The sequence below is a fragment of the Podarcis filfolensis genome (genome assembly GCF_964270895.1).
Source record: "Podarcis filfolensis genome assembly, chromosome: 2".
Lineage (NCBI taxonomy): Eukaryota > Metazoa > Chordata > Lepidosauria > Squamata > Lacertidae > Podarcis > Podarcis filfolensis.
Window position 1 is genome coordinate 117,530,708 of NC_139605.1, and position 24,572 is coordinate 117,555,279.

Sequence of the window (24,572 nt, forward strand, 5' to 3'; positions counted from 1 at the left end):
TATAAGTGTCTCCAGCTGATAAGAATTCTTCAACCAGACTTTGCCTTTCCCAGGCTAGTAATGGACAGGGTTGTTTTAAATAGCCTGGCAAAACCAATTATGTGGTTGCTTGCTTTTTTTTAAAGACATACACCCAATTATGTATAGTGGGGCAGAGTGCTCTGAAAATAATAATATAACTGACACACCAATAATTAATGGAGAATTAATTGGGCACAATAAACTTTGATCCTAGTTCTGTTCGCTGGTGCAATTGATCATTCTGGACTTGGTCACAGCGGGCTTATATTGGGCAAATGTTACTGATATGGGGGAAAGAGTTTAAAAAGCCATTTGGTGAAAATGAAGGAAGCATTCCAATGATTTGTGCATAAAATATAATGAAATCTGGAAGAGTTTGTTTTGGGAGGGGTTTCTTTTGTCATTTAGGAACAGAACTTGGCACAACTGCACATTTTCCACCTATGATAAGTGCAGCCCTGATAAGTCTCATTAGATAAATCAATACAATACAAAGTCTATCACTGATCCACTGATTCAAATGCTCCATCAAGACTGAATTTATCAGCCAGTAGACCTGAAGACTTTCGGTAGCCTTTCTGGCTTCTATGTGGTTTTTCTTCTGATAAGAAAGAGCTGAACACACAAGACCTCAGAGACCTCCACACACCCACAAGAGCAGACGTATCATTGACTCGGGGGCAGAGGGGAATATGACTGCATGGCTATCTTTAAAGAACCCTAGCTGGACCAGTTAACAAGTGCCTTATGCCACGATAAGGCTCCCAGTACATTTCCGAGCACAATTCAAAGTGTTGGTGCTGACCTTTAAAGCCCTAAACGGCCTTGGTCCTGTATACCTGAAGGAGCGTCTCCACACCCATCATCCAGCCCGGAAACAGAGATCCAGCACCGAGGGCCTTCTGGCGGTTCCCTCGCTGCAAGAAGTGAGATTACAGGGAACCACTCAGAGGGCCTTCTCAGTAGTGGCGCCTGCCCTGTGGAACACCCTCCCAGCAGATGTCAAGGCAATGAACAACTATTTTACTTTTAAAAGACACCTGAAGGCAGCCCTGTTTAGGGAAGTTTTTAGTGTCTGACGCTGTATTGTTTTTGATATTTGGTTGGAAGCCGCCCAGAGTGGCTGGGGAGACCCAGTCAGATGGGAGGGGTGTTGTTTTTTAGTCGTGTCCGACTCTTCGTGATCCCATGGACCAGAGCATGCCAGGCACTCCTGTCTTCCACTGCTTCCCGCAGTCTGGTCAAACCCATGCTGGTAGCCTCGAGAACACCGTCCAACCATCTCATCCTCTGTTGTCCCCTTCTCCTTGTGCCCTCAATCTTTCCCAACATCAGGGTCTTTTCCAGGGAGTCTTCTCTTCTCATGAGGTGGCCAGAGTATTGGAGCCTCAGCTTCAGGACCTGTCCTTCCAGTGAGCACTCAGGGCTGATTTCCTTCAGAATGGATCGGTTTGATCTTCTGGCAGTCCATGGGACTCTCAAGAGTCTCCTCCAGCACCATAATTCAAAAGCATCAATTCTTCGGTGATCAGCCTTCTTTATGGTCCAGCTCTCACTTCCATGCATCACTACTGGGAAAACCATAGCTTTAACTGTACGGGCCTTTGTTGGCAATGTGATGTCTCTGCTTTTTAAGATGCTGTCTAGCTTTGTCATTGCTTTTCTCCTAAGAAGCAGGCGTCTTTTAATTTCGTGACTGCTGTCACCATCTGCAGTGATCATGGAGCCCAAGAAAGTAAAATCTCTCACTGCCTCCATTTCTTCCCCTTCTACTTGCCAGGAGGTGATGGGACCAGTGGCCATGATTTTGGTTTTTTTGATGTTGATCTTCAGACCATATTTTGAGCTCTCCTCTTTCACCCTCATTAAAAGGCTCTTTAATTCCTCCTCACTTTCTGCCATCAAGGTTGTGATGGGTGGGGTATAAATTATTATTATTATTATTATTATTATTATTATTATTATTATTATTATGACATTGTGTCCCTGTGGGGAGATGACATATGAGTCAGGACATGTACCTGTATCATCCCATTCTGAGTACAGTCGTACCTTGGAAGTCGAACAGAACCCGTTCCAGTAGTGCGTTCGACTTCCGAAATGTTCAACTTCCAAAGCGCAGCTTCTGATTGGCTGCAAGAAGCCATGAAAATTTGTGTCCCAGCCTTTTTAGAGTTGTCTACCCATGTACTATCTGAAACCCAAGGGCACATTGGTTGCTGGATGCGATTTTTAAAAAAAATCTCTCCTAGACCACTTGAGTCCATTGCTACACAGGATTTAGGAGATGGTTTGGACAACTTCACCAAATTAGAAAACATTGGTGTCATTTTTTTTAAAATAAAAAAGATTGACTTAGTAATCTTCCTTTTTCAGCTTTGGCCCTCAGTCATGAATATTTCACCCACAGGCTGGGTTATTTTAAAGCAGTCTGTGTGAGGGTGGTTTCTGCTTTCCCCCCTTTTAACTAACCTTGTTGATCCGAGTAAACGATAGCCCTCAAAAAATAAAACGTAGGAGCAGAAAGAAAACAGAAGTTACTCAAGGAAAAGGGAACTTTTAAAACAAGCAGGCAAATAAGAATTTCCTTCAGACTTTCCTTAACTCAGTAGCTGTTTCTGCCAGATCAGCAGAGGGGAGCACTATACACCCTTCTGAGGACGTGACACTCTCCACACTTGCGATGGCGGGACTAAAGGTCAACACCAAATATACTGCGTTCTTTGCTCAGAGGAATGCAACCGGATTCTGATCACGTGAAGCAATGCATAAATTATTATCACTTGGAACCACCTTTGTATCCTGCGCTTCATCCAAGGGCCTCAGGGTAGAATAGGTGGGGCAGTTCTCTTTCATTCTCACAACTTTCTGAGGCAGGCAAGGCTGCAAGTCACTCAGTGAAACTGATGGATGAGCAGGGACTTGAACTCAGGTGTGTCTACAGTCCAGGTCCAGCACTCTGCAGTCACTAAGCTCTCATTTCATTTGGTCACCCAGAGATAAAAGGACAGCAGGCTATTGGGGATACCTTACAGAACACATTAATTTTTATTCTTTTTGCAAACTATGCAAGAAAACGTATCTGGCGGGTGTACTGAGAAGTTATCAGTCGTTATTCTTGGATCTGCTTCTGTTAAGTTGTGGGTTGACATAGCAGACGACACAGCGATTTCTCCAAAGCAGCTCTTTATTTTGTAAGCTGGAACAGAACTGAACTGAGGAGCTCAGTCAGCCTGCTTATATAGAGCTCCAGAACAATGTAACTGTTGCCATTTTCTAAAACTATCCAATCACTGAACGTCACTTTTCGATCCTTCATTTGCTTACAAAACTATCCAATCACTGAACGTCACTTTTCGATCCTTCATTTGCATAACTATCTACAGTATCCCCCTGCTGGCCCAGGGTGAGAACTTCAGTACATAACAGCTTCTGAGGCTTGTTAAAAAGGAGGGTTAGACTTGGTTTATTTCATGCTAAAGATATGCATCCTAAGGCCGTTTAAACAAATCCCTTCCACTGTTTCCATAATCTCTTCCACATCAGATTCACATTTCTAGCCCTTACCCCTGTAGTAGTAGGAGAAGTAGGAGCAGTAATAGTAGTAGTGATAATAATAATAATAATAATAATAATAATAATAATAATAATAATTTATTATTTATTCCCCTCCCATCTGGCTGGGTTTCCCCAGCCACTCTGGGCGGCTTCCAACAGGAGATTAAAACATCAGTCATTAAAAAACTTCCCTGAACAGGGCTGCCTTCAGATGTCTTCTAAACGTCAGATAGTTGTTTATTCCTTTGACATCTGACAGGAGGGCGTTCCACAGGGCGGGAGCCACTACCGAGAAGGCCACTACCTTTGAAGCACCTTCTATATTTCCATCCTTTTCTTCTCTGCATAAAATGATATTATGTGCTTCCCCCACCCGCTGCTTTTCCTTCCCCTCTCTCATGCTTTGTATTGGTGTCTTTACTTCCCTTATGCTGGAAACACTGCTGTCACGAGTGCCACAGAGGTCAGGGAGAAGGTGGGGAGGGACAGGAGGAGAGTAGAGAGTTGGAGGGGTCTGACTCTTGCGAAGGTCTTTGCAGGATGGGGAATAGGAATCTAGGGCATCAGGAGCAGTCTGACCCAAGAGAGGGCCCCAGTGGTTTGGGTGGTGGAGACCTGGATCTGGAAAAAGAAGAAGAGGAGTTTGGATTTGATATCCCGCTTTATCACTACCCTAAGGAGTCTCAAAGCGGCTAACATTCTCCTTTCCCTTCCTCCCCCACAACAAACACTCTGTGAGGTGAGTGGGGCTGAGAGACTTCAGAGAAGTGTGACTGGCCCAAGGTCACCCAGCAACTGCATATGGAGGAGCGGGGAAGCGAACCCAGTTCACCAGATTACGAGTCTACCGTTCTTAACCACTACACCACACTGGCTCACCAAAAAGAGATCAGTTCCCAGGATTCTCTGGGGGAAGTCAAATGCTTTAAATGGATGGTGTGTACACAGCCTGAGACTTCACCATGCAGGTGTACAGTTACAGGTGTCAGTGTGATAAAGGCAGCGGGACAAACCCTAGACTTGTGGTAGCAAATCTGGTGTCTTTCAGAAGTTGCTTAACCACAAGTCCCATCATCAGCTGGGGTTGATGGGAGCTGGGAGTCCAACAACATCTGAGGGTACCACATTGGCTCCCCCAGCTCTAGCATGTTGCTAGCAAATAAAAAAAAACCTTACTGGGAATGTGTGCTGCCTTCCTGCTACCACTTGTCTCTAGCAGAAGGAAATATGGAACTTGGGTCTCTCTCCCGTATGAACTCACACATTGGCAATGCTCTCTTCTTCCCTGTTGCATACGTGGAAGTATCTGTATAAAACAACAGAGTCCCGGGGCACTTTTCAAGAAGTTAACAAGTATACATTTGATGGTACAGGATACAGCATTCTCTGTGCCAGTGCCCCATTTGTGCAGTACCTTCCCCTTATGCCAAGAGGTACATTGGTGACATTGAGGTGGGTGCCAAATGAAGACCTACCTGTTCACTTGCACTTTTCAGATTTTTAACAAACATTTTAGCTCACGGATAGAGGGCCTGATACTCTAAAAATGTTGATAGTGGTCCACTAACTCCCATCAGCCCCAACCAGCATGGCTAATGGTCAAGGATGAGGGGACGTGTATTCCTGTAATATGTGGAGGACTGCAGGTTCCCCACTTGTTTTAGTCTTTTCCTCTGCTTTTAGTTTTCTTTGTATTTCCAATCACTTTATTATTGTTGTTGTTTTTATCTTTCATTTCCTTAGAGACCTCAAAAATACATTATATTCCTGTACATACATACACCACGACTAATATCAGTGTGCATCTGTAAAACATGTTCTTAAAGGATCTACAAGTTGGTTAAACCTTTGGAACTGGTGTTTGGATTTCTGGAGCGTTTTGAAATGAAATGAAGTTCCACTATTCTCCCACAGTTATCTTTGTTCCTGTTGCTGGCCTTAACTGGTGAGAAAATTCTGCTGTAAGGGCAATATGCCATACTCTCTTGTACCCAGGCATTCACCTTTTAAGTCCTTCCAGAGTGTGGCTATAGTCATACATGCAACCACCAAGAGAAATCAAATTAGTACTGTGGTTTATATCCACCAAGCCCTGATTCCCCTTGAAATAATTCAGTTATGCAAGTGAATCTGGGAACTGTGGTGGTCCAGCCACGCCTGGAGGCCCACAGCTGCCCGACCCCCACCCATTCCTGCAATGCAAGCGATTGGACCCCTGCCCAACCCTACCATTCCAGACCCTCCAAGTCCCTATTTTCCAGGGACATAGCTGATTTACAGAAGCCACCCCAGTTTTGGATTTGATCCCAGAATGTCCCGCTTTTCCTTATAACACGCCTATTTTCATCAGAGAAATGTTGGGAGGGTATGGAGTTATGTGACCCCCCCCCCAAGCCAAGTTGATTGGAAGACTTCTGAAGGCAACCTTGTATATGATTTATTATGTCATTATACAGTGGTACCTTGGGTTACATACACTCCAAGTTACAGACTTCGCTAACCCAGAAATAGTACCTCGGGTTAAGAACTTTGCTTCAGGATGAGAACAGAAATTGTGCTTCGGGGGCGCAGCGGCAGCAAGAGGCCCTATTAGCTAAAGTGGTGCTTCGGGTTAAGAACAGTTTCAGGTTAAGAACGGACCTCCAGAATGAATTAAGTACTTAACCCGAGGTACCACTGTATATACAGTATATGCTGGAAGCTGCTCAGAGTAGCTGGGGCAACCCAGACAGATGGACGGGGTAGAAACTATATATGGGAAAGCCTGGAACCCCCCCCCGAAAAACCAGGTTTTTTCCCGTTTTTCCCCAAAGCCGTGCCCCCCCCGTAATTTTTTTTTTAAAAACCCAGTTTGATATAGTTTGAATATTCCACACACTCCCAATTTTCCCGGGGAAAAAAAGCTTTGGGGGAAAAACGGAAAAAAACTTGTCCCCCCCCCAATTTTTCCAGACCTTCCCATCTCTATTAGAAACAGTAAAAAATATCATTATGGAATGGGACGCCCTATTTGTTGGAGGGTATGCGAAACTCAAAACTCCCAACTTAGAGCTCAGTCCCATTCAACCAAACGCCCAAGCAAACCGCCCCCCCCCCCGTAGAAAAGCCCCAACATCCGGGTCCCGAGGTTCTCACGCCGGAGAGGGGAAAGAAGTTCCTCTTTCCGTGCGACCCATTTCCGCCTATGGTCACGTGTACCTAAGGAGGCGGGGAAAGGAGGAGAGTTCCGCTTGCTTTCCTTCCGCCGAGCCTCCTTCCGCCCGTAGTAATCACGTGGCCCGTTTCCCGGGGTCGTCGTCGCTTTCTTGGCTTCCTGCCCGGACCTCCGCGCTCTTTCCGCGCCCTCCTGCTTCTCCTCAGGCGCCCTGGCAGGATGGCGCTGGTGCTGCGGCTGGTGCTGCGCGGGCGCTGCAGGGCCGGCGGAGTCCCTGCGCCCGCCGCCTCGCTCTACCTGGCTCTGCGCCCGGCGGAGCCTCCCCCGTGGCCGGGGCTGAGGTGAGTCCTGGGGGGGGGGCCGGGAAGGGGGAGCGCAGAGCCCCGACTCAGGGGGCGCCGCCCTCCCGCCTGCAGCGGGGTCAGGGGAAGGCAGGGCAGGTTCCTGCAACCTCCAGCGGGGGGGGGGGCGGTGTCCCCAGGTGAGCTGCTGTCATTTCCTTGTTGTTGTTTAGTCGTGTCCGACTCTTCGTGACCCCCTGGACCAGAGCACGCCAGGCACTCTTGTCTTCCGTTGCCTCCCGCACTTTGGTCAAACTCATGCTGGTAGCTTCAAGAACACCGTCCAACCATCTCGTCCTCTGTCGTCCCCTTCTCCTTGTGCCCTCCATCTTTCTCAACATCAGGGTCTTTTCCAGGGAGTCTTCTCTTCTCATGAGGTGGCCAAAGTATTGGATCCTCAGCTTCAGCATCTGTCCTTCCAGTGAGCACTCAGGGCTGATTTCCTTCAGAATGGATAGGTTTGATCTTCTTGCAGTCCATGGGGCTCTCAAGAGTCTCCTCCAGCACCAGAATTCAAAAGCATCAATTCTTCAGTGATAAGCCTTCTTTATGGTCCAGCTCTCACTTCCGTACATCACTACTGGGAAAATCATAGCTTTAACTATACGGATCTTTGTTGGCAAGGTGATGTCTCTACTTTTTAAGCTGCTGTCTAGGTTTGTCATTGCTTTTCTCCCAAGAAGCAGGCATATTTTAATTTCGTGGCTGCTTTCACCATTTCCTTATCATGTATTAAATTTGCATACCGATCCCAAGGCACAACAGAAAAAGCTCAAAACCTTTCTCAACCTTTGGCCCCCGGGGGTGTTAAAATTGCAGAGTTGGAAGGGACCGCAGCGGCCACATTTCCAAAACTTGGGTCTTGTTTTTGGACTACAGTTCCCAGCGCTGAGGGTCTTGGCGGTTCCCTCACTGTGAGAAGCCAACTTACAGGGAACCAGGCAGAGGGCCTTACCTGTGGACGCCCTCCCATCAGATGTTAAAGAAATAAACAACTATCTGACTTTTAGAAGACATCTGAAGGCAGCCCTGTTTAGGGAAGTTTTTAATGTTTGACAGGCTACTGTATTTTAATATTTTGTTGGAAGCTGCCCAGAGTGGCTGGGAAAACCCAGCCAGATGGGTGGGGTATAAATAATAAATTATTATTATTATTATTATCATCCCTAACCACTGGTCTTGGTAGCTAGTGATGATGGGAGATGTAGTCCAAAAACAGCTAGAAACCCAAGTTTGGGAAACCCTGAATTACAGTTGTACCTTGGGTTACATACGCTTCAGGTTACATACGCTTCAGGTTACAGACTCCGCTAACCCAGAAATAGTACGTCGGGTTAAGAACTTTGCCTCAGGATGAGAACAGAAATCGTGTAGTGGCGGCGTGTCAGGCCCCATTAGCTAAAGTGGTGCTTCAGGTTAAGAACAGTTTCAGGTTAAGAATGGACCTCCGGAATGAATTAAGTACTTAACCCGAGGTACCACTGTACCACAACACAGGCCAGCCATTATTATTGACACAGGTCAGTTAGTATTATTGACACTAGTCAGTCAGTTATTTTTGAAGCAAGGGGATTCAGTTGTTTCTAGCAACAAAACCTGGGTCTCCAGCTGTTTTTGGAATGCAGTTCCCATCATCCCTCACCACTGGCCCTGATAGCAAGAGATGATGGGAGTTGTGGTCCAAAAAACGTCTGGAGACACAAGTTTGGGAAACACTGATCTGCTCCAACCCACTGTGATGAGGGAATCTTTCGACCAAAGCCGCAGTCCTGGAGTTAAGAGTCTCCTGCTCTACCAACTGAGCTATTCCCTCAGTGGTTGCTGGACTACATCTCCCATTATCCTTGACCGCTGGTCCTGCTAGCTAGGGATGAGGGGAGTGACTGGGGGGAGGGGCAAGTTTGAGAAAGGCTACCAACCTTCTGGTGTGTCTCCCCTCCCATGTTGTATTCCCATGAGGTCCAGCCATGGTGGCCAGTTGTTCGTTGGGGGTGGGGGAGGTGAGGGGAGCTGTGCTTCAACAGCATATGGAGGGCCACACATTTTGCACCTCTGAAGCAAGTAAGCACACAAGCAACAATTGCACCATGGCAGTTTCCAGGGAGGCAAAAACAAGGAGTCGTCGTATCTCATTATGGTATACGGGATTCTAAACGACACCTGCTTCTTCCTAGTCACCCCACTCCAGAGTTTCGTGAGGGAGCACGAAAAATCCCCTGCCACCTGAAACATTGTCAGGCTGTAAGCTGTTCTTGAGTTTTCCACCATGTAAAACGTAAGAGCCCTCCTGGATCAGGCTAAAGGCTCAGCTTCCTGTTCACACAGCAGCCAGCCAGACGCATTTGGGAACCCCAAAAGCAAGACTCTGAGTGCAACAGCACTCCCCTCCTGCGATTTCCAACAACTGGTATCCAAAGGCATACTGATCCCGACAGTGGAGACAGAATATAGTATAACCATTTTAACTAGTAGCCACTGACAGCTTTACCCTAGATAAATTTGTCCTAATCCTCTTTTAAAGCCATTTGGGTTGGTGGCTATTGCAGCCTCTTGTGCAAGTGAATTCCGTAGTTCCAGCTGTGTGAAGAAGTACTTTTTTTTTTGCCTGTCTTGAATCTTCCAACATTCAGCTTCTTTGACTGAATGTTACAACGAGAGGAGGAAAACATCTTATCTACTTTCTTCATGCCATGTATAATTTTATGCTCACCTTTTGTCTTAACTTAAAAGCCCCAAATGTTGTAACATTTCCTCACCGGGGAGTTGCTCCATCCCTGTCACAATTCTGGTTGCTATGCATTTTAGAGAGCACACAGACTGCTTGCATTAAAAAACCAAAACAAACGCCCAATCATTTCAGTTCAAAGTAACGGTAGCGCCATGCAACACTAATCTATTTGCAGAGATGCTTGGATTTATGTATTTTCACTTTTAATGCAGCAAAATCTTGTAGAATGGCTGGTACTATTGCATACAGCAGGAAGAAGGAATACTATTTTTTAAAATGCACAATTTTTCTTCATCTTAATTCAGCAAGGAGGCTGTATGTGAACCTGCTTTCTCCCTACTGTGCCCTAGATTTAAAACTGTACTCCATGTGCGGTTTGAAGTCGTGCAGACCATCTCCTTCTGAACCATGTGTAAAACAGCTCAAAATGTTCCTGCAGATTGGCTTTGGGAAGACCACATTTGAACTGGGTGATATCTGCTCTTCCTTCCAAGATCGCTTAAAATGGAAACCTACTGTATTTTTTGCAAGTTGGTTAGTGAAAGGTGGTTTGGTTTGGGCAGCCACTTTTTGTGGTATGGCTCATATGCCATGAACTCAGGAATGCCGAGTAAGATAAGTTCCTGTTGATTATGTAGCAGTTAAAGACACAGGTTACACACACAAACACACAAAATTGAAAACTAATAATTTATTATTGGGCTAACTGAGCTTGGTAGAAGTGTATTTTCTTGCCTTGGATGGTTCCTTCACAACATTCAGAAGGGCATCTATGGTAACCTCCCTCGAGACCTCCCAGGGTGTTCTAATTCTGGAGGTGATGTTGCTTTCACTTTATCTGAGATGTTTACTGGCCACTGTAACGTTGACTCAGGCAGGCAGCATAAAAATATTTCTACAGTATACCACTATTTCATATGAATTATCAAAGCAGTTTACAACAAAAATACATAAAACAATACATCATCATCATCATCATCATCATCATTATTATTATTATTATTATTATTATTATTATTATTATTATTTCCCCAGCCACTCTGGGTGGCTTACAGTACATGTAAAAACATAGTAAGACCTCAAACATTAAAAACCTCCTGATACAAGGCTGCCTTCTGATGTTTTCTAAAAGTCAGGTCCTTAACATCTGATGGGAGGACCATATAAAGAAAGATATGATGTTTGTATGGATTAGCATCAGGAGAGGGACTATGAATTATGTTTAATTGATAGGTAGAATGGATAGGCTCCTGCCAACCTAGCAGTTCTAAAGCACATCAAAGTGCAAGTAGATAAATAGGTACCGCTCCTGCGGGAAGGTAAACGGCGTTTCCGTGCGCTGCTCTGGTTTGCCAGAAGCGGCTTAGTCATGCTGGCCACATGCTGGCTGTACGCGGGCTCCCTCGGCCAATAAAACGAGATGAGCGCCGCAACCCCAGAGTCGGTCACGACTGGACCTAATGGTCAGGGGTCCCTTTACCTTTACCTAGAATGGATAGGATTGTCTTCCTCTGAGACAAAGCCCCATTGATTTCCTTCCAAGTAGACGTGGTTAAGATTGTCCTGTAAAGCTTTAGCAGATCAACAAGGGTGGGCAACTTTTATTTGTAGGGTTCAGACTAAATGTCACACCTTTTATCTTTCAGTGCTGCTGTTTGGGTTCTGATTTTCTGCTGTAATAAAGAATGACAAAATTTTAGGTTGCCTTGCCAATCAGCCCTTAACCTCAGTTTGTAGAACTCTTTCACTAGGAGGAAAATAGAGTGAAGCCCCTGGTTATGAAATTGATGGTGTCCTTTTGGCATTCTGATTTTGAACTATTCTGATGCTTTGGTAAAATGTAGTTGATTAATAAGCCGTCTAAATTGATTAATCGGTTAATTAAAAGTTATTTAATCGTTTGGCAGCCCTAATTGATAAATTTTAATGAGCACCTAGAACTGCACTTCATGTATGCATTTTGTGACTGCAAGACATATTAATGTATAAAACAAAAGCAAATTCTTCCCTGCAATAATGTAATTCCAGGAATCAAGACTATAAAATATATACTTGCCCTTTGCATTTGTGTGTCTTCCTACAGAAAACAAGTTTCATTTTTATTCTCCTGACAGCCGACTTTTAATATGATAGTCTCATGTTTTAATCAAGAACAGCATCTGTTTAAGAAGGTATTTATTGCTATTCTTATTCATAGGTGTAAACCCCACAATACATGACCCCTAGGTTAATGTGTACTTTGGTAGCAATTAGACAAAATTAGCAATTGGACAAAATTATGCACATAACCTCACCTTCATTTATCCCTGAAATAGCCTATGGATTTCCCCCCCCCCCCATCTTTTGCATTGTGGTCTTAACAGGCTAGTTTATTGCTAAGCTCTTAGACTGTGCATCAGTCAGGTGCAGCTGCTCACCACATACCCGTTTATTAGCTATTGTAGTTGTGACTTCCTTTTTGTATTCTAAAGGGCTTGAAATACGTGGCAATAGAACGCAAGACTTGCATTCACTTTCCTTTGTTTCAGACCTCCAGTGTGCCAATTCTCTGCAAACGCAAATTCCAAAAAACCACTCTCTGCTTTGGTTTCAAAAGTCAAATACCTGAATGAGAAGTATGAAAGGTTTTTGGAAAGAACATTCCCACGTTTCTACCAGCTATATTCAACCTTCTTGAAAGGTGGGTTTTCATTAAAAAAACACCTTTGTGCACGTTTCATGATTCTGGGAGGAATGTGATACCTTAAGAACAAATCGCTTTTGCATCTGTCAGTGTAAAGTAGTTTCTTTACTTCTAGCCCATCCCTAGGTGGGGGCTCCTTATCTTCTGGGTGCTGTTTCTTGTGTTGCAACAGGAATGGCGGAGGCTCATGTAACAATGAGAATGAAGAAACAAGTTCTTGTATCAATAATAGATGACATTTGTAGCATCATGTTTGTGTGTTTGCACAGACCCATTTCAGGTGTAATGGGAAACTGGTGTCCTGCTATGAGGACAAGCTGCAGGAAGCCTAAACCACACATGCTCACACACCCTCCTGTCTTGTTCTTTTTCGAGCCAATAAATAGGAGATTGAAAGCTTCCTTTTTTATTTTAAATAAATTGTGGTTTCCCGTGAGGTCCAATTTTGGAGAACTGTGCTTTTAAAAACACACACTATGGTTTGTGATGCCAGGATTGCAAACCATGGCTTTATCCTATTTCTTCTCGTAAACCCTAGTCTTACGAAGCATAATTCTTATGAGTTTGGAATTCAAAAGGAATTGTGTTTGTTTAGAGTTTGGAACAAAAATTTCCATTTCAGCCTGAAGAGCTCAGAATGAGAAAGGAGAGCATGGTAGCTTTCCATTGCTTGTTCCTGCTGGGAAAAAAAATCTGCAAAAAAAACAGTCCATGGTGTAATTTTTGGCGTGGGGAATAACATGTTAAGATTCTGAGTGAAGGCAGTTCCGTGTACATCTAACAAAATTATAGCTGTAGTAAGGAAAGGCAGGAGCGAGAAGAATTTAAGACCCTCTGTAGAAGAAGGCAGTGGATTCTGCAGGATTAGAGAGAAGGAAGTAGTAATGTGTTAGCAGCTCATGTGTAAGAGGCATCGCAAGAGAGAGAAGACAAAACCTGTTTTAGAGCTTAGGAAACATTATCCCATTATCTCCTGCTTCTGAGAAGCTCTGAATGGCGTGGAAGGGACATGTCCTTTTACCCTCATGGCGACCTTAGACAGAGGTTAGGCTGTGAAAAACCTAACCTAGCCAAGGCATTTGGGCTTTCCCTATAATGTCCTGACACTATTAAAGCAAAGAAAACAATTTAGCTGGCTGGAGTTTTACAAAGAGGATGGGATTAAGAAGTGTCAGAAGAACCATTCAAGTCATTCAAGGCAAGGGAGAGACCGAGACGTAATATTCATGTATGTGTTACTTTATGCCAGTTGTGGGAATCCTTGGTCCTCCAGATTTTGCTGAACTACAATGCCCATCTTCTGTGGCCACTTGCCATGCATGCTGGGAGCTGTGTTGTAGTTCAGCAGCATCTGGAGGGGCAGAGCTTCCCTAGCCCTGTTCTTTATGCAGTGATACTCTATTCTTAGGTAAAAGGCTTGGGAAGGACTTTGGCGTGAGGTTGAACATTCAGGGAGAACAGTTCCAGATCTGAAAATATTTCTGTATTTTCCACAGGATTTCGGATATTCTTTACAGAAATGAAAGAAATAAGAAGAATAAAGGCAAACATGTCATATAGAAAGATCCAGTTCCATCAACTTCCATACAGGGAGATGGAGAGACTAAGACAGGTAGGCTTTTACTTTTGTCTGCAACTATGATAGTCAACAAGTCAAACTGATTTCAAGCGACACTTGGTAGTTTCCACTGTTGTGCAGCTGCCCTTCTTCCTATGTGAGGGGCCCACCTAAGATGCTCTAGCTGTCTAGCAACTTCCCATCTCGTACACTGAGGAGTTTCACAAGATAATCAAGTAGGGTTGACAAGAAAAATGTTCAGTTCGGGGACATACCTGCATTGGAAGCATGTTTGCTTCTGTTTGATGCGATGTTGATTTTCTAAACTCGGTTTCATTCTGAAATGGCAAGAATGAATGACTACTCCCTTGTCTCAAATCTTGCAGTTTCCTCTTTATGAATTGTGAGTTAACACTGGGTTATTTTGCTGGCCTCTCTCCCCGTCTGCTAAAAAGCAACCCATCCTCTGGTCAGAATGTACAATTGCACATTCCATTTGCTTTCTGGATTTAATTCTTTTTTTGCAGGAGGGTATTACTGTAAAATTTGTACAGATGAAAAATATAACTTCATAGATAGAATTGGTTTGTTTTTTCATGAAAGAATACAGAAATAAATCCACAGTAACAGAGTAACTAACTACTACCTGCCTTCTCCCCACCCATCAATTGGGATTTATTTCTCCTACGCGGGTGGCGCTGTGGGTTAAACCACAGAGCCTAGGACTTGCCGATCAGAAGGTTGGTGGTTCGAATCCCCGCGACGAAGTGAGCTCCTGTTGCTCGGTCCCAGCTCCTGCAAACCTAGCAGTTCCAAAGCACGTAGATAAATAGATACCGCTCCAGTGGGAAGGTAAACGGCGTTTCAGTGCGCTGCTCTGGTTTACCAGAAACGGCTTAGTCTTGCTGGCCACATGACCCAAAAGCTGTACGCCGGCTCCCTCGGCCAGTAAAGCGAGATGAGCGCCACAACCCCAGAGTCAGTCATGACTGGACCTAATGGTCAGGGGTCCCTTTACCTTTTATCTTATCCTGACTTTCCTTCAAGGAGCATAGGGCAATATGCATGGTCCCTCTCCCTTTCTATCACCACATCTTTTAAGAAAGACAGGTGCTGTGTGGGTGTCATTGTAGAGAGAGTCCCCAAGGTCACCCAACAAACTTAAGAGCGGAAGGGGAATTTGAAGCCAGGTCTCCCCTGTCCCACTACACTATGTAAACACACTGAGAGCTTCTGAATCAATAAGCAAGAACCACATGCAACTTTTGTGAGGATCCACTATACTAATACAAATAGGTGGACTAATATTTACTGCATCTAGGGTAGATTAATTAAGAGGTTTCTGTACTTCAGCAAAAGCAAATAAACAGTCTGCTTGATTTCTGCCAACCTTCACCCGATTATTTCTTCCTTGCCTGAACATTTATCATATTGTTGGGCTGAGTTAGAGTAAAAATGTTTCTGTGTAGAGAAGAAGGGCTGAAATTTGGGTTCTTATTCTTGAAAGATTCCATCTAAACACTTTTATTCAAACAAAGGAAAGCTGAGGTAGGGGAGGTTTTCTCCTTTTTCAAACGCAATGTGTTGTGTTGTGTTGCAACATGGAGCTAAGTGACATTTACATAAAGGTTGTCAGTCTAACATCATCACCATGGACAGCTGTATAACAGATATAGACATAGCGGACTGGATGTAGGTCACAGGTCAATAAAGTGTTGCTGATGTGTGTGTGGAGGTCCACATATGGAAAATAACCAATAGAAAAAGCAGGTGTAAAGAAAGACACACTATTGCATGGCATTGTCCGTTGGCTGCAGCATAATTATTTCATATAGAAGACCTATTTTTCTCCCATCCCAGTCAGGTGATGGGCAGTAAAATTGTAGCCTATTTTCCATTGCCAATGCACAATCTGGAGCACATTTTAAGGTTCCTGGTTGTGCCTTCACAGCCGTGTCTCTAGCTTGCCTCATACCTGATACCACATATGAATAGTGTTTTCTCGCTGCAAAAAAAATGCTACCACTTTAATAAGAAGCTGCCAAATGGCATCCATATAGCACAGGGGTCAGCAAACTTTTTCAGCAGGGGGCAGGTCCACTGTCCCTCAGACCTTGGGGGGGGGGCGGACTATATTTTGAAAAACAGCAACGAATTCCTATGCCCCACAAATAACCCAGAGATGCATTTTAAATAAAAGCACACATTCTACTCATGTAAAAACACCAGGCAGGCCCCATAAATACCCCAGAGATGCATTTTAAATAAAAGGACACATTTTATTCATGTAAAAACACGCTGATTCCCGGACCGTTCGCAGGCCGGATTTACAAGGTGATTGGACCAGATCTGGCCCCCAGGCCTTAGTTTGCCTACCCATGATATAGCATCCATAGTTACTAAGTTTGCGAGAGACAAAAATAGGCACAGCCTTGGGGCATATAAAATGCCAGAGTATGCTGCAGTGGTACCTTGCACGACACTGCTCCATCAGTCCCTTTATACAGGTGAAACTCGGAAAATTAGAATATCGTGGAAAAGTTCATTTATTTCAGTAATTCAACTTAAAAGGTGAAACTAATATATGAGATAGACTCATAACATGCAAAGTGAGATATGTCAAGCCTTTGTTATAATTGGGATATTATAGCGTACAGCTGATGAACAAATTAACAATCTCAGAAAATTAGAATATTAAATGAAATCAGCAAAACAAGGATTGCAAATAGAGCAATATTGGACCTCTGAGAAGTAGAAGCATGCATATGTACTCAGTACTTGGTTTGGGCCCTTTTGCATCAATTACTGCCTCAATGCGGCGTGGCATGGATGCTATCAGCCTGTGGCACTGCTGATGTGTTATGGAAGACCAGGAAGCTTCAATAGCAGCCTTCAGCTCTTCTGCATTGCTCGGTCTCATGTCTCTCAGCTTTCTCTTGGCAATGCCCCATAAATTCTCTATGGGGTTCAGGTCACGCCAGGCGAGTTTTCCACGATATTCTAATTTTCTGAGTTTCACCTGTATGTGCATTTTCCTCACAGTTGCAGTAGTTTTGGGTGTGTGCATGGCAGCTCTACTGACTAAGCATTTTTGAAGTTTCGCAGAGATCTGATCAAGGCCATTCCAGTTGGGATTCTTTCTCTTCCTCCCTTTGCCAACTACCTGGTTCTTTTGCTCATGTAAGTACAACTGTACGCCTCTTCAGATGAAAGGTCCTTGCGCTTAACTGTGAGAGGGTGAATGCTTGGCAACAGTAGTGGGGGTTTTCTGTCCCTCTCATCACTTACCTGCACTGCTCTTTGATGAAGAGCTTGTTAGAGTACAGCTGTGTGTTTTAGCAGGTACCAAAATAGACTGCAAAAGCACATTCATATCTTATTAACCACTGGGGGTGGGATCAAGCCCTGACTCTTTTGAGCCTTTGCTTCCCTAGTCACAACTCCACATTATATTCTCTCCCCATGCGTAGGCTCAGTCTAAAGGGATTATTTTTGGTGAATTTCTCTGGGTGGCAATTCATCATGCAGCAACCATGCACCCTCCCACATTTTTTCTGAAAATTTACCATCTCTGTTATCTTCCCAACAGAACTGCTTTAAACTCCCCAGAACTTTTTTTAAAGGGGGGGGGTTCACCTTTAAGCAGCTCCCCCACCCCTTCCTTGGTCTGTTCCAAATAGGTGTTTTCAGCTTGGGAGTTAAAAACAGTTAAAGATAACATCATTTATGTTTGAGGCTTGCTCTCAACAGCCCCGGATCACAGCCTAGCATGCCATATAGCAGGCATCCCCAAACTCGGCCCTCCAGATGTTTTGGGAGTACAATTCCCATCATCCCTGACCACTGGTCCTGTTAGCTAGGGATGATGGGAGTTGTAGTCCCAAAACATCTGGAGGGCCGATTTTGGGGATGCCTGCCGTATAGGCTTAATAATATCTTAATGTGAACTTTAACAAGAAACATTATATCACAACTGACAAAAGTAGCTCTAAAATCCTGCATTGCCTGTTTTTTTTTTGAAGGCAGAAGAATTTAGAGAAAGGCATCAGGAGATTATTTCAAGTTGCCAGGTAGATTTCATGAGGGAGAAAATGGTCTACTAGGCATTCTGAAAACATTGGGTTTTTTTAAAATTAAAATATTTCATTTTAAAATAAATGAAGGTAACTTGAAAGTCTGTGGACAAGGTCTGGTTAAACTTGCAGAAGCAAAGTTCAGTAGGGTTTCTGTTTGTCGGGGGCTGTGGTTTCAGCCATCACATAACTGGTTGCTCCTTGTCTTGGGTGGAAGCAGCAGTCAAATTTGTAGAAAAGAGGCAAAAGCTGCAAAATGCAGAATTTGGGTTCCTGTGGCCCAGATTTGAATGTTCTTTGATACAAGCTGTATCTTGGTTTCGAAATGTATATCTTCTTGACAATCTTTCCTTCCCAAGGTATCTGTTCCCAAGACAACTTTTGATACGCCACTTCTGGACTTCCAAACAACAAGCTGAATTTCTGGACACCTACCACAATATGAGAAAGGAGGCATACCCAGAAGTGGTTGATGGTCTAATGAACCTCTCTCGCTCGCTAGCTGATTCCCAGCTTCGGAAACAGATGCTAGATCTCTGCAAAAAGGTATCTAATTACCACCCAATCCCAGCTGATAGAGAGGCAGTCTTTGGACATGTCTTGCTTTGCAGAAATAAGGCTTTTGTATATTGAGAGTTGGCCCATCACTACCAGCTTCATAATGTTTAGATTCTACTTTCCTGTTGTCATGTGAGCAACACACTGCAAGCTTCTGAAACCTTAATTATACGATTTTAAAGTCATTCCAGAGATTTATTTATTTTTTATAAAAAACAACAACCCTAACCTGAATATGAACATGTATAGAAAAGTCATTTAAGTAAGAGACCAGACTGTATTGTTGGCTTAGCAGATGCTGGCAAGGAAAAGAATGCTCTGATACTTGTGTCTACTGATTTGTCACTTATGTAGTGGCTTTCTGGCAATGGACTCTTGAGTACTTGTCAGTTTATATTAATGGCTTGCAATTTTAGTAGAGGATGACGAGAAAAAGAAGTAAATTCAGGCCTTTATTATTCTTTATGGGACAATTTTTGGAAGGGAGGAACCAAACAACAGTGGGTCTTAGCTGCACTGGTGGAGGGTCCCCCCCCCCGCTCAGTCAGATTTTATTGTTTGTAACAAATGACCACGTGAGCCAGTGTGGTGTAGTGGTTAAGAGCGGTAGACTCGTAATCTGGTGAACCGGGTTCGCTTCCCTGCTCTTCCACATGCAGCTGCTGGGTGACCTTGGGCTGGTCACACTTCTCTGAAGTCTCTCAGCCCCACTCACCTCAGAGTGTTTGTTGTGGGGGAAGAAGGGAAAGGAGAATGTTTACCGATTTAAGACTCCTTTGGGTAGTGATAAAGCGGGATATCAAATCCAAATCCACTACAATGTGGCTCAAAAAGGATAATCCAAGATTAAGTTAATCATACATTTCTCCCAAAATAACCAAAAAACCCCCAAACAAAACCCAAATAGCCCTTGGGCAGTCAGCACTATTTTAGGTCAAAAAAATAGCATACAACTGTCAGCTAGTGTGTATAAAGCTACCCTAAAGGCAACCAAACAAATTCCACATCAGCCAGCAGCCGTCTAGTTTTGAAACCACCTGATTGAACTTTTAGAAAACCTATTGCAAAGTGAGTTGTATAAAGGATAAGAGGATATAATTCAATTTGGCCTGATCTGCATGCATACAGTCAGTCAGTCAATTTGTTGGCCTAATAAAGTATTTACTGGTCAGATACTCTGTGTGCCTAGTTTTCCATCCAAGCCGAAGAAATGCCTATCTAACAAGAAAAAAGGTTAATTCTGTTGCACCTATCCCATTAATGCAACTAGGTGATATGGCATAGCAACTTTCCTCATGGTAATGGTGAAGCAGAGCATTGTTAAGGGTTAGTGCTGACCTTTGAAGCCCTAAACAGCCTTGGCTCTGTATACCTGAAGGAGCATCTCCACCCCCATCATTCAGCCCAGTTACTTGAGGTCCACCTCTCAGGGCCCAGCCGGTGGTTCCCTCACTGCAAAAAGTGAAGCTACAGGGAACCAGGCAGAGGGCCTTCTCGACAGTGGAGTGGAATGCCCTCTCCAAACCAGATGCCAAGGAGATAAATAACTATACAACTTTTAGAACACATCTGAAGGCAGCCCTGTATCAGGAAGTTTTAAATATTTGATGTTTTATTATGTTTTTATGTGTGTTGGAAGCCACCCAGGGTGGCTGGGGCAACCCAGCTGGATGGGTGGGGTATTATTATTAACAACAACAACAACAACAACAACAACTTATTTGGGAAGGATGTAATGACTACAGCAAATAGGAACTTCTCATTTGTTCCAGGAATTAAAATGTGCTCAGCTGCTATAGGTTATAGCAGGATTGGTTTTCAGGTTTTTACAAGATTCCCATCCTCCTTTATTCTTGGAAAGCAGTATGGTCCTTTCCTTTCCTTTCCTTTCCTTTCCTTTCCTTTCCTTTCCCTTTCCCTTTCCCTTTCCCTTTCCTTTCTCCTTTCCTTTTTCCTTTCCTTTCCTTTCTACCAATGATATATCTTAATCTTCAAGGTGCAGGCAGGATGCCACCCAGATGTAAGAGAACTTACAGCTGTGAGGACCTTATTTGTGGGACATCTTTTTGGCATCCAGCAACTCAGGGTTCAGCAACTGGTAAGTGCCATTCCAGAAATTAAATGGGATTATACTGACGACCCGGCTAAATCCATTGCCACCAACTGCAGCACCCCTAGGCTTTGACTGAGTTTTTAAAATAAGACTATCAATCTTTCCAGCTATAAATCCTTAAGGTGCAATAGACAGTTGCTTCTCCTTAAATTGAAACCTACTACATATGATTTGTTGCTGATCTATGCTGCCTTATGTGCTTGCCTTTTTGGAGGGGAATGATCATAACCTCCTGTTAGCCATATTTTGATCTGGGGAAGCAGGGCAGCTCTGAAAAGCTTTGCTGACTACCATCGTGCAGTTTAATCCCACCGTCTTCTGTTCTCCCCCCAGAAAGTCCTAAGCCGTGTTTTGTTCCTAACTCCTCGCTTGCCATCTCTCTTCCTGAGATACCGCTTGCAGAGCCACATAAAAGAGCTGCACCATCTGGACCAAGCGATGCTGAAACTGGGTGTGGGGCAGCTAACCGACGAGGAAGTGCAAGCGGTGAGATGAAGTTTTGTATACTGTAGCAAACTGAGGTGCAGCGTTGCTGGCTAGGAACTGACCATGGCTGTGCCAGTTCTCACATGCTAGGGTTAGAATCATAGCTGGGACCATGAGAGCCATCTAGTCCAACCCGCTGCAGTGCAGGAACCTTTTTGCCCGGTGTGGGGCTCAAACCCATGACCTGAGATCAGGAGTCTTGTGCTCTACTGACTGAGCTGTGTTGTACCTTTAAAGGTAAAGGGACCCCTGACCATTAGGTCCAGTCATGACCGACTCTGGGGTTGAGGCGCTCATCTCGCTTTACTGGCTGAGGGAGCTGGTGTACAGCTTCCGGGTCATGTAGCCAGCATGACTAAGCCGCTTCTGGCGAACCAGAGCAATGCACGGAAACGCCGTTTACCTTCCCACCGGAGTGGTACCTATTTATCTACTTGCACTTTGACGTGCTTTTGAACTGCTAGGTTGGCAGGAGCAGGGACCGAGCAACGGGAGCTCACCCCGTCACGGGGATTCGAACCGCCGACCTTCTGATCGGCAAGTCCTAGGCTCTGTGGTTTAACCCACAGTGCCACCTGCGTCGTACCTTTAGGGTAACCTTAAAAGACTATTTATTGTGGCTTAAAAGCTGTCGTGGACCACATTCCACAAGCTGTGCTATACTGCACAGTAACACTGTCACCCTTTTCAGAAATAGTAATGTCAGTCTTATGTCAAATGAGGACAGCTTGAATGGCTTAAAAAAACACACACACCAGCCCAGCTTTTAATGTCAGAATTTAGCAGTGAATGTCCTTGCATTTAGCCGTTGCTTTTCAAATGAAAGTCTCTCTGATCCAACATAATGCCTCTCTTCTCTGCAGGCTTGTTATACCCGTGGCTTGAATTCTGTTCACCTCAGCCCACTGGCATGCAGGCTGTGGCTGGCTCACTGGCTCACACTCTCCTGTTCGCTGAAAGGTAAGCCTGCCTGAATTTGGCCACGTGGGGCTTCCCTTAGAGCCCTTATGGAATCTCACACACACAACTAGAAGCAGCTGCTCTTCTGACCCATCCTTAATGTTGCAGTGTTAACCTGAAGAGAGGTACCTGTTGCCCCTGTACTGTCCTGGCTGCAAAGGAGATGACCTAGCAAAGTTTGGAAGGCAATAATTCAGAACAGGGCCTTCTTAGTGGCAGCATCATAGAATTATAGAGTTGGAAGGGACCCTGAGGATCATCTAGTCCAACTCCCTGCAATGGAGGAATATGCCCTCCCAGCTATGGACCAGTCTAAACACAAACACCAAGATTAGGCTGGTGCAGACACTTATTAGCTCTTGATACCAGGCAAAAACAACTTTTCTTTAAAAAACTTTCCTGTGACAGATCCTGTTACTTTCAGCTATGATTTGGTTCTGTTTAGAAGCACTGGCTTGTTTTATGAGCCCTGTGAGAGTTTACAATGAAGGGTTGGCACATATCGCAAATAGACACAAATGCAATGCATACTTTTCTCTTTCCAGACGCTGAGACTTCTCTCTTGGCACATGGCATGGTCTTGCTTTCTATCAACTTCCCTTCTTCTTCCAAGGGCTGACTAAGGGCATCCCTCACTGGTGGACCACTTCTGAAGAGATGCTGCGACAGTGACTCTTGGCTGAAGCAGAGGGAGATAAGGGGTTTTGCTTATACTAAAATACAACGAGCAGGAGCCCTGCAGAAGCATCTCCCACTGAATTATTAGCCTTGAGAGGAAGGTAGAGGAAACACTGTATTATGCTGAATATTCCTCCTCCTGCCGTAGAGGGAGACAAGAGAATTGCCAGTATGGCCCTGGACAAAATGCCTGTACTGTAGAAGACCACAATATTTCTGTTTAGATCTGGCTCCAGAATGTCCTCGTGGGCCCAGCATGATTCCGTACTTCTTTTCACCGCTTAAGTCTCTTGTAAAAACATCTGCTGAAGAAGGTATTGGCGTTAGCCTGTATTGACTTCCTTGTAACTTGGAAGGGTAACAAAGCTGTCAGGAACTTTCCCAGGCTGTTTCCCTCCCCCTTTTAAACTTCATTTTTACAATCAACAAGGCTGCATGGAGCTCAGTGCCTTTTGCTGGGCATTTGCAGTGTGCTGCAAGACTTTGAATATAGGACCCCGTTTTTCAGAGCTGCAACTTTTGTTTGAAATCTAGTGGCATGCTCTTCTGCAGGAAAGATACAGCTGTGCTCTCACATGGGCATTATGGAAGGTGCATTTCATGTTGGCAGATGTGGTAAGAGCCTAAAGAATTCAACAGGGTAATTCCACAAGTTAATTGGAGTATCTCTACCCAAAGCACTTAATATCCATTTCTGTGCCTCCAAGTCTTAAGTACTACTGCCACAATACTTAAAAGCTAAGTGGGGGAAAAAGAAAAAAGCCATGACTTGCACTCCAGAAGCTGGAATTCTGGCCAGATAGTATATAAATTGTGTGTGGTAGACTAGTAATTGAGTCAGTCATTATAAAATGCATGAGAAGTGCGTAAAAGTAAATGAACGTTCAGCTGTACCTGATGTGAATGTTTCGTTAAAGATAGCTAATAAAGGACAATCTCACATTTTACCTGGATTGTTTAGAACACTGCTTGTCTTCTATATTATAGTTTGGTAATAGCTTAGGCAGGCAGACTGCTGGGATCATAAAGCCAAGGGTCTCCAAGCTTTCCTTGCCTCGGGCCGGTGTCTTGAGCAACGATCGCACAGAGGGCGGGGGATCATGCGCCATACATGCACACACAATTTCTGGTGTTCCTCCGACCCGGAAGTGGGTCCCCGCGCTGGTAAGAGCGGGTGGCGGCAGTTGCCACGGGCTGGTTAAACAAGTCCCTCGGGTCTTATCCGGCCCCCGGGCTGTAGGTTGGTGACCCCTGATCAAAGCTATTCACCTTGTCATTTCCCCAATCAGTCCTGCAGTTTATGCAGGACCATAAGTTTATGCAGCATACAGGCAAGGGCCATGGCCAACACACACTGTACCCCAGTTGTTCTTTGCAACGAGTTTACTTCCCCTGCCAAGAAATGAAACGGCTGGCTCTGCTTGCCAGGGATCAGCTGCGGCAGAACCAGATTGTGCTTCTATTAACTATATTCCAAGCTGTACTCTACAGGTGAGTAAGCCACAGCCTCTCTGAAAGGCCCCACTGATATTTCACTATGAATGAAGTAAACAGATGCCACATGATGCAAAAACAAGGGTAAGCCCAGTTCTTCAAGTTGCATGAACTGCCTTAGAACAGGTACTGCTATCCTCTGTGGTCTCGATGCTGTTTCTGAACCA

The 24,572-nt window shown here is 44.4% G+C and overlaps 1 protein-coding gene across 1 annotated transcript; it reads left to right on the forward strand.

Annotated features, from left to right (window-relative positions):
- Window positions 1-6,832: 6,832 nt before the first annotated feature.
- Window positions 6,833-23,858, forward strand: LETMD1 (LETM1 domain containing 1). The gene is made up of 9 exons (XM_083599519.1): window positions 6,833-7,074; window positions 12,331-12,482; window positions 13,982-14,097; window positions 17,141-17,223; window positions 18,476-18,662; window positions 20,671-20,772; window positions 21,121-21,273; window positions 22,137-22,233; window positions 22,779-23,858. The coding sequence occupies exons 1-9, from the start codon at window positions 6,953-6,955 to the stop codon at window positions 22,850-22,852; spliced, it is 1,086 nt and encodes a 361-aa protein (XP_083455645.1). The 5' UTR covers window positions 6,833-6,952; the 3' UTR covers window positions 22,853-23,858.
- Window positions 23,859-24,572: the final 714 nt, after the last annotated feature.